Source organism: Hevea brasiliensis, chromosome 2, assembly GCF_030052815.1.
Source record: "Hevea brasiliensis isolate MT/VB/25A 57/8 chromosome 2, ASM3005281v1, whole genome shotgun sequence".
NCBI classification, from domain to species: domain Eukaryota; kingdom Viridiplantae; phylum Streptophyta; class Magnoliopsida; order Malpighiales; family Euphorbiaceae; genus Hevea; species Hevea brasiliensis.
Window position 1 is genome coordinate 112,761,234 of NC_079494.1, and position 13,839 is coordinate 112,775,072.

At 33.8% G+C, this 13,839-nt stretch overlaps 2 protein-coding genes across 5 annotated transcripts; one reads left to right on the forward strand and one right to left on the reverse strand.

Annotated features, from left to right (window-relative positions):
* Positions 1-9,617, reverse strand: LOC110659250 (importin subunit alpha). The gene is made up of 11 exons (XM_021817123.2): positions 9,264-9,617; positions 8,471-8,567; positions 8,286-8,377; positions 8,048-8,179; positions 7,733-7,918; positions 7,469-7,632; positions 7,292-7,370; positions 6,627-6,755; positions 6,234-6,361; positions 5,756-6,135; positions 1-482 (listed from the first exon to the last, which is right to left on the reverse strand). Exons 1-10 carry the CDS (start codon positions 9,477-9,479, stop codon positions 5,757-5,759), a joined length of 1,602 nt encoding a protein of 533 aa, XP_021672815.2. The 5' UTR covers positions 9,480-9,617; the 3' UTR covers positions 1-482; position 5,756.
* A 1,687-nt stretch (positions 9,618-11,304) lies between these two features.
* Positions 11,305-12,890, forward strand: LOC110659249 (uncharacterized). Of its 4 annotated transcripts, none has more exons than XM_058139270.1 (4): positions 11,306-11,495; positions 11,821-11,897; positions 12,025-12,173; positions 12,371-12,890. In XM_058139270.1, coding segments are annotated over exons 1-4 (282 nt in total). In that variant the 5' UTR covers positions 11,306-11,494; the 3' UTR covers positions 12,426-12,890. The 4 variants fall into 4 exon arrangements, 2 of the variants coding, with proteins under 2 accessions (XP_057995253.1, XP_021672814.2); XM_021817122.2 differs by having other exon boundaries at positions 11,308-11,699; XR_009145464.1 differs by having other exon boundaries at positions 11,308-11,735; positions 12,025-12,890.
* Positions 12,891-13,839: the final 949 nt, after the last annotated feature.

Sequence of the window (13,839 nt, forward strand, 5' to 3'; positions counted from 1 at the left end):
TATTCAAGAAGCAGAAAAATCATTGCCTGTTGACATTAATCTCCAGAAAATCGATACACCTTTCTAATCAGAAAGACAAAAATCTCGAGATCCCAATTTGTCTTTAAAAGACCCCTGAATGCACAGTATTTAACATTTGTAAACTTTTTTTTTTTTTTAATAATTGCTCTAACTACTTAAAAAAAAAAATTGAGGAAGATGCTTGTAGAGAATGATGGGCAGCCTTACATGTCCACCTAGGAGTAAAAAAAACTAGAACAAGAAAAAATGATTTGAGGGAAAAAGAGGAAAAAGGACTATCGCTTGTGTAGTCATCGGCGAGAAGCTTTAACCATTTGAAGAAATTCTTTTATTGCACCCCTGTGTTATTCAATCCCATTTGAATATGGACCAAAACAGGATGCAATGGCAAGTGCCTTCATCACCACCCAACCAAAACATGAACCTGGACGCTCAGCTTCATTCCACATAGACTTAATATCCTGTAAATTCCCAACACAACATGACATTTAACTACAAAATTAAACTGCTAAAAAAAACTGAAAAAAAATTAAGCTTTCCCATTTGCATTGATTAAAATTTATAACCAAAAAAACAAAAGGAAAAATTTAGATTGTACTTGGTAAAAAGTTAAAAAATTAAGAATTAAATGTTTAAATTTTAACTTTTAAAGAGGTAATTATTAACTTAGTCCTCCAAGGTTAACTTTTAACTTTTCAAGAGGATATAAATATTAATGAGATTAAAAATTAACCTAGTCTTTTTAAATATTCAAATGGACCTTAATGAAAAGTTAAAAATTATAAATTACCCCTTGTTAAATTAGCAAGGAGGAGAGAAATGAAATGTCAAGATCTCAATCAAGTTAGGTGCATTAAGGATAAAGAAGGAAAAGTGTTGATGAAAGATGAGGATATTAAAGAAAGATGGAGAAATTATTTTAATGATCTCTTTAATAATAGTCAAAATGGTAATAGCGTGAATATAGATTATAGAACAATAAAAAAGAATGTGAATTATACTAGAAGGATTAGATCTTTAAAAGTAAAGGAAGCACTTAAGAGAATGAAAGGGGGTAAAGCCTGTGGACCCGATGAAATACCAATTGAAGTGTGGAAGTATTTGGGAGATATGGGAGTGGCATGGTTAACTAAATTATTTAATAAGATTTTAAACTTTAAGTAGTTTGCGCTTAGCCGGTCCCAAGCCCGGATAAAGGAGGAGGGTTGCGTAGGTGACAACCAGCAGAAAATTTCGTCACACCCTATGATATGGATTCAAATGATATAAACGCGTTGGGCGTCCTCTACTAACGATGCGCTACATCGGAGCCGGTGTAGTGATAAATATGCAAGGGTGTAGGCGTTCACCGAAAGCGACGCCATGCCGGCGCCGGTGTGGTGTTAAGTGAGCAAGGGTTCCCACATCATGGGCGGGTGTGGGTAAAGAAGTTAGTCCATAGGGACAGATAATAGAACAAATAGTGGAACAGAATACAAGATAGACATAGAAAATAATAGAAGATATCATAGATGAGACCAATTAGGAAAGAGCAGATAGGAGGAGGATCGTGGTTGGTACTTGGAATGTTGGATCACTTACAGGAAAATTAATGGAGCTTGTGGATACCTTGGAAAGGAGAAGGGTGAATATTGCTTGCATTCGGGAGACTAAATGGGTAGGAGAGAAAAGTAAGGAAGTGGGTAATTCAGATTACAAATTGTGGTTTACGGAAAGGAGAGAAACAAGAACGGAGTGGGTATAATCATAGACGGGACATTGAAAGACGCAGAGTAGCTGTGAAAAGAATAGGAGATAGAATTATACTAGTAAAGCTAGTACTAGACGGAGAAACAATAAATATAGTTAGTGCTTATGCCCCACAAATAGGACTAGACAGTGAGAGTAAACAAAGGTTTTGGGAAGATATGGATGATTTAATGCAAAGCATACCGAATGAAGAGAATGTTTTCATTGGTGGAGATTTGAATGGACATGTAGGAAGTGATAGGCAATGTTATGAGAATGTTCATGGAGGTTTTGGTTTTGGCAGTCGAAATGAGGAGGGAAAAAGCAACAAGGATTTTGCTATGGCATACGACCTAATACTAGCAAATACCTACTTTATAAAAAGAGTCACATTTAGTGACTTTCAAAAGTGGGCAACATAGAAGCCAAATCGACTTCCTCTTAACCAGGAAGACAAATAGAGCTCTATGCAAGGATTGCAAAGTCATTCCAGGAGAGGCTTTAACAAGTCAACATAGGTTGGTGGTCTTGGATGTCAAGTTTAGGAACAATTCGAGTAAGGTCAGAAGAAATAGTGTAGCTCGAACAAAGTGGTGGGAGTTCAAAGGAGTAAAGCAAGTGAAGTTCAAAATGAGCTTCTTGAGTCCAAGTATGGAAGCTAGATATGGAGGCCAATGATATGTGGATGGATGGCATCAAAGATTAGAGAAGTAGCTAGAAAAGTACTTGGGAGTCTAAGGACATGGACCACCCTCAAAAGAGAGATGGTGTTGGAATGAGGAAGTACAAAAGACAGTGAAGAAAAAGGGAATGGTATAAGAAATTACCTAAATGTGATAATAATGAGGCATATGAACAGTACAAGATAGCAAAGAAAGAGGCAAAAGGCGATTAGCCAAGCAAGAGCACAGCCTTTGAAAAGTTTTATGAGAAAGTTGGAACTAAAGATGGGAAAATAGATATTTATAGATTAGCAAGGAGGAGAGAAATGAAATGTCAAGATCTCAATCAAGTTAGGTGCATTAAGGATAAAGAAGAAAAAGTGTTGGTGAAAGATGAGGACATTAAAGAAGGAGAAATTATTTTAATCATCTCTTTAATAATAGTCAAAAGGATAATAGCGTGAATATAGATTATAGAACAATAGAAAAGAATGTGAATTATACTAGAAGGATTAGATCTTTAGAAGTAAAGGAAACACTTAAGAGAATGAAAGTGGGTAAAGCCTGTGGACCCGATGAAATACCAATTGAAGTGTGGAAGTATTTGGGAGATATGGGAGTGGCATGGTTAACTAAATTATTTAATAAGATTCTAAGATGAATGGAGGAAGAGTATTTTAGTACCTATTTTTAAAAATAAGGAGACATACAGAGTTGCTCAAACTATAGGAATTAAACTCATGAGCCATACTATGAAGTTGTGGGAGAGAGTTGTGGAGCATCGACTGCCATGATACTTCTATCTCTCTCAATCAATTTGGTTTCATGCCTGGTCGTTCAACTATAGAAGCGATCTTTCTCATTAGAAGCTTGATGGAGAAATATAGAGATGGGAAGAAAGATCTACACATGGTTTTTATTGATTTGGAGAAGGCCAAACTGGTGATAGGGAAGGAGTTAGTTTGAATGGAGTGACACTGTCCCAAAGTAATCACTTTAAATATCTAGGCTCAGTCCTTCAAGTAGATGGGGGATGTGAGGAGGATGTTAGTCATAGGATTAAAGCGGATGGTTGAAGTGGAGGCGTGCCACGGAGTTTTATGTGATCGTAAGATTCCCAATAAATTAAAAGGAAAATTTTACTGCATACCATACGACCAAGCTATGCTATATGGTAGTGAGTGTTGGGCACTGAAAGAGTCGTATGCATCTAAGATAAGAGTTGCAGAGATGAGAATGTTAAGGTGGATGAGTGGTCATACTAGACTAGATAAAGTCCGTAATGAAAGTATTAGAGAAAAGGTAGGAGTGGTGCCAATTGAAGATAAGTTGAGAGAAGGAAGATTGAGGTGGTTTGGTCATGTGAAGCGTAGACATACGGAGGCTCCAGTTAGACAAGTAGAGCACATTAGGCTAGAGGATAGAAAGAAAAAAAGGGGTAGACCTAAATTGACTTGGAGGAGAGTAGTACAGCATGACTTAGAAGCATTACATATTTCTGAGGATTTAACCCAAAATCGTTCAGAGTGGAAAAAGCGAATCCATATAGCCGACCCCAAATTTTTGGGATAAAGGCTTAGTTGAGTTGAGTTGAGTTTAAACTCAAAGAAAATGCCTGATGAATATGGAGGAAGAGTATTTTAGTACCTATTTTTAAAAATAAGAGAGACATACAGAGTTGCTCAAACTATAGGGGAATTAAACTTATGAGCCATACTATGAAGTTGTGGGAGAGAGTTGTGGAGCATCGACTACGTCATGATACTTCTATCTCTCTCAATCAATTTGGTTTCATGCCCGGTCGTTCAACTATGGAAGCGATCTTTCTCATTAGAAGTTTGATGGAGAAATATAGAGATGTGAAGAAAGATCTACACATGGTTTTTATTGATTTGGAGAAAGCTTTCTCATTAGAAGTTTGATGGAGAAATATAGAAATGTGAAGAAAGATCTACACATGGTTTTTATTGATTTGGAGAAAGCTTATGATACAAGAAAGGTCTTATGGAATGTGTTAGAACAAAAGAGGGTATCTATTAGGTACATACAAGTATTGAAAGATATGTATGAAGGAGCAACAACTATTGTGCGCACAGTGGGAGGGGACATAAGAGATTTTCCGATCTCAATTGGATTACACCAAGGATCAGCCATAAGCCCTTACCTTTTTACATTAGTTTTAGATGAACTGACGAAACATATACAAGAGAGTATTCCTTGGTGCATGATATTTGCGGATGATATTGTTCTGATAAATGAGACACGAGAAGGAGTCAATAGAAAGCTAGAACTTTGGATAAGTACTCTAGAGTCAAAGGGTTTTAAATTAAATAGAACGAAGACATAATACATGCATTGCAAGTTCAGTGAAGGCCAAACTAGAGTGATACTGCCCCAAAGTAATCACTTTAAATATTTAGGCTCAGTCCTTCAAATAGATGGGGGATGTGAGAAAGATGTTAGTCATAGGATTAAAGCCGGATGGTTGAAGTGGAGACGTACGAGTTTTATGTGATCGTAAGATTCCCAATAAATTGAAAGGAAAATTTTACCGTATAGCCATACGACCGGCTATGTTATATGGTAGTGAGTGTTAGGCACTGAAAGAGTCGTATGCATCTGAGATAAGAGTTGCAGAGATAAGAATGTTAAGGTAGATGAGTGGCCATACTAGACTAGATAAAGTTCGTAATGAGAGTATTAGAGAAAAGGTAGGAGTGGTGCCAATTGAAGATAAGTTGAGAGAAGGGAGATTGAAGTGGTTTGGTCATGTGAAGCGTAGACATACGGAGGCTCCAATTAGACAAGTAGAGCACATTAGGTTAGAGGATAGAAAGAAAAAAAGGGGTAGACCTAAATTGACTTGGAGGAGAGTAGTACCATATAACCGAGGATTTAGAAAAAAAGGGGACACATTTCTGAGGATTTAACCCAAAATCGTTCAGAGTGGAGAAAGCGAATCCATATAACCGACCTCAAATTTTTGGGATAAAGACTTAGTTGAGTTGAGTTGAGTTAACCTTGTACCAATCATCCCCTTAGATGGTAATAGTTAAAAGACTAAATGCTCTATCTCAACGCAAATAGGCCTCTCATACTCATCAACACTCTCTTCAGGGTTTAAGTGATCACCTACAATTTACAAACATCCCAACCAATTTCCACAACCATTTATGAAATTGCCAAATGACAGCCTATATAAATCACACAATTTTGCCAACAAGGCAAATAAATAAATCCCTGTTGACTCATGATTACTCAACCTATGGGGAAAGACACCTACTGGCTAGAAGGTTTGTCATTCACATCTAAACAGAAACCATTCATGGCAAAAAGTTGCATACCTTAACTGAATTTAAATCCACCAGAAGGAACAGTAAATTCACTTCCTCCAAAGTTATATCCAGTTGGGGGAGCATCACCCTGATGCAGTTCTTCATCCTCCTCCTCCCCCTCTAGCCAATATGTCTCAAGAATCTTTACTGCTTTCTCATATATGTCATTGTTATCATGACTTTGAAGGTTCTCAATCTTTTCTAATCCCTCTGCATCATCAATCATTTGGGCATACAGGTTCGCTTCTCCAGTATTACCTAAATTTTTTTCAGCTTCCCCAACCTTTAGAATGTTCTCAAGCCCTTCCAAGCAAACTGTGACAATTCTGGGGTCAGGACAGATCAGGAGATCACAAAATGGCTTGATACACCCCTGGTTCACCAAGAACCTACAATTCGAAAAACAAAGCACAACCTTTTTAATGTAACACATTAATTAAACTTACCAATCAAATGAAAAGATTGACCATGAAAAAAGAAAATATACTTTATTTGCTCATGGCTGCCGCCAGAAGTAGCATTTGAAATTGCCCAAGCAGCCTCTTTCTTGATCTCAAATTCAGCATTCTGAAGCAGTTGAACAAGGGGTGCAATTATACCAGCTTCAATTATGGCCTGCATATTTCAAAATGTTATCCTAAAACACCATCTACTTCAATAGGTGGGTTAAAAACAGACAATTAAAGCTAACTCATCATGAGTAGGTTCCAAATAGCATCCAAAGTCCAAACACATCTCTAGTTATGAATAATCAAGAGTCGAAAAACATGAACTATTAAAAAAACAATGAGATGGCATACAAGATAATTGAACTTGGCATCTTGAAGCAGTTGGACAAGGGGTTGAAGAAACTAAGACATTGATGAAGAGACCCACTCACCTGTATTTGATTTACATTTCCAGCTGTGATGTTTGAGATTGTCCAGCATGCTTCCTTCTTGATGCTCTTCTTATAATTATGGATAAGGAGGTTCAAAAGCCATGGAAGAGCTTGATGGTTTATTATACACTGCGATCAAAAGTAAGACGATGGATCAGTTCATCAGCTCATAACTCAGAAGGCACCACAATACCATTTGAAGTTATGCAAACATCACAAATTTGCTACAATGACCTTGATGGACATAAATGAAGTTTTACCCACAAAAAACTCAATTCAACTCAACTCAACTCAACTAAGCCTTTATCCCAAAAATTTGGAGTCGGCTATATGGATTCGCTTTCTCCGCTCTAAACGATTTAATTGTATTAAAAGATAAAATAGAACAACCTAGTATGAATGTTTCATGAGCCACAAGGCATGTCAAAGACATCATCAAGTGACTAGTTCAAGAAGACTAAAATATCTAAGTATTACCCTCTCAAAATCTTGCAAATTAAATCTCCCTTGTTAGTTACCCTTACTTTTTTTTTCTATTGACTGCTCCATATACCTTAAATATGGCTTTGCTAAGTTGATTTTGAAATTAGACTAAAACAAGGTGGCAAAGAAGCAAGATAGAGAAATTAGGGGGTGGAGAGGGGAACAGCATGACAAGTTGATACCTGAGTCTGCGTGTCATCACCAGTGACAATATTTCCAACGGTACGTAATGCAGGAATGAGCACTGTTGGAGATGAATGACTAACAAAAGAACATTCAAAAAGCATTTCAGTTTTTGCAACTACCTACAGGTAAAAAATGTTCATCTCAAATACATCAATAGAAAAAATACTACTTACAGCAAAAGTTCAACAAGCCTTGGGCAGACACCTGCCTCAATAACAGCTTGGATTTTGTCATTGGTTCCATCTGAGAGATAAGACAGTGCCCAGCATGCATCTGTCAGGACTTCCTCATCATTTGAATGTATAAGACGCTCAAGAGCTGGGAGAGCAGGCTTTGTCTGCTCAATGAATATCAACAGTATATTTATTATTAACAATTATCATAATAAGGGAAAACATATAACAGTTTCCACCAACAATGGATCTTGAGAGCCAAACCTGCTCAAATAAAGGTTGTGGCTTGCCCCTGCAGAAGTTAGACAATGTCCAGGTTGCATTTCTCAACATAGAAAGCTTTGCATGTTCATTGAACTGTGCAAGCAATGGCGTCAAAGCCCCACAGCCAAGGACAAGATCACGACACTTAGGTGAGTCTCCAGCAATGTTTCCTAGTGCCCAAACAGCCTATAATTTGAAAGAAAAATGAAGTGAAACAATCAAGAAACAACCTGGATTGCAAGAACGGAACATGGTTTGAACAAGGAAAAGTTATGAAAGTGTAAATAAATAATAAACAAAACTAAGGTCATCTACCTGTTCCCTGACATCGTCAGTTGGTGAACTTAAAAGCTTAACAAATATTGGCACAGCCCCATGATCAATTACAACCTTGGTGTTTTCTGACGTCCCAGAAGCAATATTTGTGAGAGCCCATGCTGCCTCAAACTAACAAATCAAACATTACAAAAGAATAATTAAGAAATATGAATTAATAACTATAATAATAATGAAGCTATAGCAAAAAGAAAATAATTTAGAGCTAAATTCAAACCTGAAGCTGTGGAAAGTCATCTCTTGCAAGGAACTGAATGAAACGAGGAACAACACCAGACTGTACAACTTCATTGATTGGAGGACTGCGTTCTGTATAAATATTCAAAGTAAGAAGCTATGTCTATAACATTATGTTACGCAAATGGCATACCAACAAAGAAAATAATTAAAGATAAATTCAACCTATTGAGAGCAACTTCCTAAAATGAGTGGTTGCCTCAAGCTGTGAATTCCTATCTTCTGACCAAACACCTGCAACCATTACTGGAAGACTTTCCAACTGCGATCAGAGTAATAAGAACATCAGTTTCACAGATTAAGGGAGTGCAAAAAACAAGAAATTCAAGCATCTCAATTAAATAAGCCACTGAATCAGAGAATAGATAATTTATTTCCTTTATTCACAAAAACAACAGCTTTAGTGAGGTATACCAGGAAAGAAAAGCGAATAATATTCTTCAAACTATTACACTTATTTCCTGCCAACAACCTCCCAGATCAAATATCAAAATCGAACTTTTTCATCATTCTGAATTTAGAGAAATGGTGGTATGAAGGCCTTTGCATTTTTAAGTCTTGGATTTCAACTCCACAATCAAATCTCTCAATATTAATACATTCAGAAATTAAAAAAAAAAAATCAATGAATCATAATCTGAGAAAGCACTTCATTGTAACCCAAAATATTTTGAATCCTGCTCCTCCATGAATGCATAATTCTCACAAAGCATACACAATAGCTACTGTAACACAACATGAACATTGAATAGTATTCCCTCTAATATTTGCAGCTCTAAACCTTCCAATCAGTTCGACAACAAAAACAAACATGTGCCTTCAAGTTTCAACAAACTTTATCTCTACTCGCTTCTTATCCAACAGAATAAATTACGTAATACAAAATACAAAAGCAGCTAAACTAAGATCCAAAAAGAGCAGTGAAATAACGACATATTCAAAAGAGAAAGGAAAATACCTTCTTATCGGTAGTAGCGGAATTGGAGAAGGAGGTGAGTTGCTGCTGCTGGGCCTGCAGTCCCTCACGTCGTTTCTTCTGCAAGTTCTCTTCTCTCTTATTCTTCCGGATCTCCACCATGTTGTCCTCTCTCCTCCTCCTCCCTTCATCCGCGTCCACTGCCACCTTGTACTTGTTCCTCCGGACCTCCGTCCTGGCGCTCGGCCTCAGCGACATGGTCAGCAATAGAATAGAATCGAATCGAAGGTGAAGGCAGAGAGGGTGATTGTGAGAGAAAAGGAGTGGTTACGTTTGAGAGATTGAGAAAGGAGGGAGTGGCAGAGAGGAGGGAAGGGCTTTTGAATATTTATTTGAGTGGATCGCAAGCGGGGCGAGGATTATAGAGGGTTTCCACATTCAACTACTACCTGGACTGTGGGGAAATGGGCCTGGATTGGCACGTATTAACGGAAACTGCCACTGTAATTTTTGAAGTTGAATTTGAATTTGAAGTTGGAAAGGGCTCTAAAGCCTTCGAACGTATCGCCGCCATGTTGATGCTTTTTCTTAACACTGTATAATATTTTAAAGGAAAATTTATTCTTTAGACGTTTTTATTTTAATGAATTTAATTATTTAATTAAAAAATATATTAATTAATTTTTATATTTTTATTTTATTTATTTTTAATTATTTTAATATTTTAAGACCCTAACTATTTTACAATTTTTTTAAATATTTTTAGTGTTTGAAACACTAAAAAAAGTCAATTATTTAAGAAAAATGGCTTTATTTTATTAAATTAAAATAAATTTAACAATTTAATTAAAATATAAAAAAACATATATATATATATACTATTGATTTAATATTATAATAAAAAATAAAAAAAAAATATTTTTATAGACAACATTTTATTAAAATATTTTTTATATATAAATTATTTTTTATAAAATAAATGAAGTATTATTAATTTGAATTTCATTCTGTTTTTTTAATTAAAGTCTTCTTATTTTTTAAATATTTATCATTTAGTCCTATAACAATAATTTATTTCTTCTCATTTGAATGCATCCACTAATATAAAATTTAATTTAAACTGGATAAGATAATTAAAAAGTAAATAAAATAAAAATTTAAGTACTAACTAGTACATTTTTGAAAATAATAAGTTAAATAGTCAAAGTTAAAATAAAAAAAAAACTAAATAGCAATTTTTCTTATTTTAAATTTATCTAATAATTTAAATGATTAGTATTTATTTTCAATTTGAATATGATTCCTCTAGCTCATCATTTTATAGCATCTCATAATTAACAGTCCACTAATAAATTACTAGATTTTTTAAAAAATAATTAAATAACATATTTTTTATTATTAAAAATAATAATTAATCGTTAAATATTTAAAATGATGATATCATGTAGTTATTATTGTATAACTTGTTACTACAAAGTACTTATAAAACAAATGTTTACAAAATTCCTTAATTTTTTTATATGGCATAATGTAAGTATTTTGATGTGTTTTTAATAGAGACTTAGGAAAGTAGGAAATTAGAAAAGTAGGGTTTCTAAGTCTTCATATGAGTTCAGCCCAATTTAGACATCTCAATGTGTATATAATGCTACTATATAGCATTTCACTAAAGTACTTATATTATAAATTTAACTAATGTCCTCTTCTTATCTTTTAAAAATCTAAAAAATTATATTTACTTCATAGTATTGGAGTTAATGATTCAACCCTAAAATTCTTATTTTTTAAAATAAAATTTCAATATATTAAATGAATATAAAAATAAGGGCTTAAGTGCAATATTTTCATAACTTATGTTGCATAATGAATTATCACTATAAAATATTTGTGTCCCAAATGGTTTAGTTTTTACATTATGTTTACAATAACATAGATGAAAAAAATGTAGAATTAATAAATGAAAAATTAAAAAAATGCAGAAAATAATTTTTTTTAAAAGCAAAAGATTTTTTTTTTGTATTTTATATAAAAAATGTACAAAAATAAAATGATTGTTATTGTATTAAAAAGAAAGAAAAAAGAAAAAGACGTCAAATTTCTAATTATCAGTGGGCAGAACAGAGAGACAGAAATGGAAAGCAAGCTATCTTCACCCCTCGCCCATTCAAGAACTCTCTCACTTAGCTAAGAGATGCAATGCCATCAACCTCGCTGAAGGCTTCCCACCCACCAGAAATTCGCTGCCGTTTCCGCCATCAATTCCAACCTCAACTAGTTAGGTTGCTAGCCTAATGTAGAAAATAAACTGGTTTCTGTCGAACAACTCGTTTTATTTGTAGAACTAATGCAGCCTAAGAGTTGTAAATCAAGGCATGTGCAAGGAATTTACGAGCACTTGGCGAAAATTATGAAGGAAATGCATAGTTTTGATGTTGACGCTCAGACTGATATAGCCATTCGCAGCCGCAGTGTTTGCTAGTTGTTTTCTGATCTGAAATTGTTAATGCATAATAGGTTTTTTTTTATCATTTTTTTTATTACACCAAGAATTTTGGGTGGGTATATATATTTATTTATGTTGCTGCTTCCATTTTGACAGTGATAGACCCGGGGGATGAAGTAGTGCTGTTTGACCCTTCATATGAGGGGTGCATCAGAATGGCTGGAGGAATTCCTGTAAGCTTTTTGTTGTCAATTAATGCGGGTTTTGATTTTGAATGTGGTTTTAAGAGTAGTGGTGATGATTGTTAATGGCAAGAATTGGAAGATTTGATTTACTTTTAGAAAAATGGATATGTTAAAGGTATATGTGGCACTCGACCCTTCCAATTGGAGTTTGGATTTAGACAAATTCTTGGGATCTTTTACTGGCAGAACAAAACCTGTGATATTAAACAGGTTAGAGGGTTCACTTGGGGGAACTGATAATCGTTTTTTTCCCAGTAAAAAAAGGTAAGGATTTTCTTATCATTGGCAGGACAATTCTTATTATTGTTGTTTGAATGAAATGCTTCAATTTTTGTGGCATTCACAAGCCTATCTGAGGTGCAACTTTGTACTTCACATTTGTGACCAAGATGAGAGTAAGAACTATCAAGAAAGATATTTATGAGCGGTACACATATAACATGTCTACATTTTTTCAACAGGCAATTAGCCTTCAAGTTTAATGAGCAATTGCTCTATATGAGATTCGCGCCTTGATTTCGGATCCTACAAACTTCAATTGAAGACTCTCTGGACATCTGCTAGATCACCCATGAAAGTGTATGATCAACAGCCTGCTCTTAGTCCATAACTTTGTTTATTACCTAGAGTAGATCGGAAGAAACTGGAAAAAAGAATGCAGCACCTTACAACGATTTCTTAGGATCTATGTCAAATTATAGAACTTCAGAGGATGATGCTTCAGAAATAATGAATTTATGCCTTACTGACATGAAGTGGCACAGTGCTCACAGTCCAACCGGGAAAGTTTCCATTAAAGATGAGATTCAGATCATTGCGGAAGCTTGCTGCGGAAGAGATTGCCTAGCTATATAAACAGATGAAATATGATACTCTATTGCTTACATTTGTGAACATTAGCATGATAGTCAATCTTGGTGGTTGGTGCCACTAACCTCCTGCTCCTTGCTATCTGAATACACAGTCCCAATTTTAGTGAGCTATTTTTCTGTCATCGAAATTGATCATCTAGGTGATTTATAATTCTTGAAAGAGAAACATGCCAAATTTTCTCATTTAATTTTTAAATTTTCCCGCATATCCATTTAATATTTTTTTAGTCTTTTAAATAATAAATATATTTATAAATTATTTTTTTATTAAACATGTAAATTGCAAACCAAACACCCTTCCACATTGGCACTGCTGTATATATTGTGAACCATTGGCTTATCTTATACTACTAAGAAAAATAAGCTTCTAAACTTTTAATAAGCTCTTTTGATTATGGCAAAAAGACTTTTTAAATACTCATAGAATTAAATGAGTGTTTATTAAAAGAAAAAATGTTACCTTTCCACCTAATTAATATTTATGATTTTTTGAAAGATTAAATATTAATTTTAGAGGGTCTAGATTTATAATTACCCCTTAAAAGTTAAAATTTATAAAGCAATATTTAATTCTTAATTTTTAAATCTTTTTTCAAATACACCCTAAAAATAATTATCAAGATCTTAAAATAATTAATTAAATTTAAAAACACTTATTTAACCATAAGGGATTAAAAATAACTTTTTACCATTGATTATTTTTATATTTCGAAAATCTTTTAAAAAAATGCCACAATAAAATTTAATTGATTATGTTTTCTTTCCTATTATTAATTAGAAATATAAACTATTAAAATATATATATATTAATTATGATTTTAATATAATTAATTTCTATAACACATACATTGCACTGTGTAATAAAATTTTATATAATTTATAACCGATATTTGATTTAAGTGATTTATAAATATATTATGATAATATTATATTGTACATTAATTTCACTATCTAATATAAGTTCAAATATTTATAAAATTTAAATAATTATGTGATGATATAAAATTTATTAATTAAAAAGAGAAAATATTTATCTTATTTTATTTGAATATTGATAA

What these genes read in the sequence shown, in the direction of transcription:
- LOC110659250 (XM_021817123.2), bottom strand. Translation starts at nt 9,479, where the DNA reads ATGTCGCTGAGGCCGAGCGCCAGGACGGAGGTCCGGAGGAACAAGTAC. An exon ending in CACAACCTTTATTTGAGCAG is followed by an intron (nt 7,633 to 7,732) that starts GTTTGGCTCTCA and finishes TTCATTGAGCAG; the next exon opens with ACAAAGCCTGCTCTCCCAGC. An exon ending in GGCAGCCATGAGCAAATAAA is followed by an intron (nt 6,136 to 6,233) that starts GTATATTTTCTT and finishes TTCGAATTGTAG; the next exon opens with GTTCTTGGTGAACCAGGGGT.
- LOC110659249 (XM_058139270.1), top strand. An exon ending in GAATGGCTGGAGGAATTCCT is followed by an intron (nt 11,898 to 12,024) that starts GTAAGCTTTTTG and finishes GATATGTTAAAG; the next exon opens with GTATATGTGGCACTCGACCC. An exon ending in TTTTTTCCCAGTAAAAAAAG is followed by an intron (nt 12,174 to 12,370) that starts GTAAGGATTTTC and finishes TTTTTTCAACAG; the next exon opens with GCAATTAGCCTTCAAGTTTA.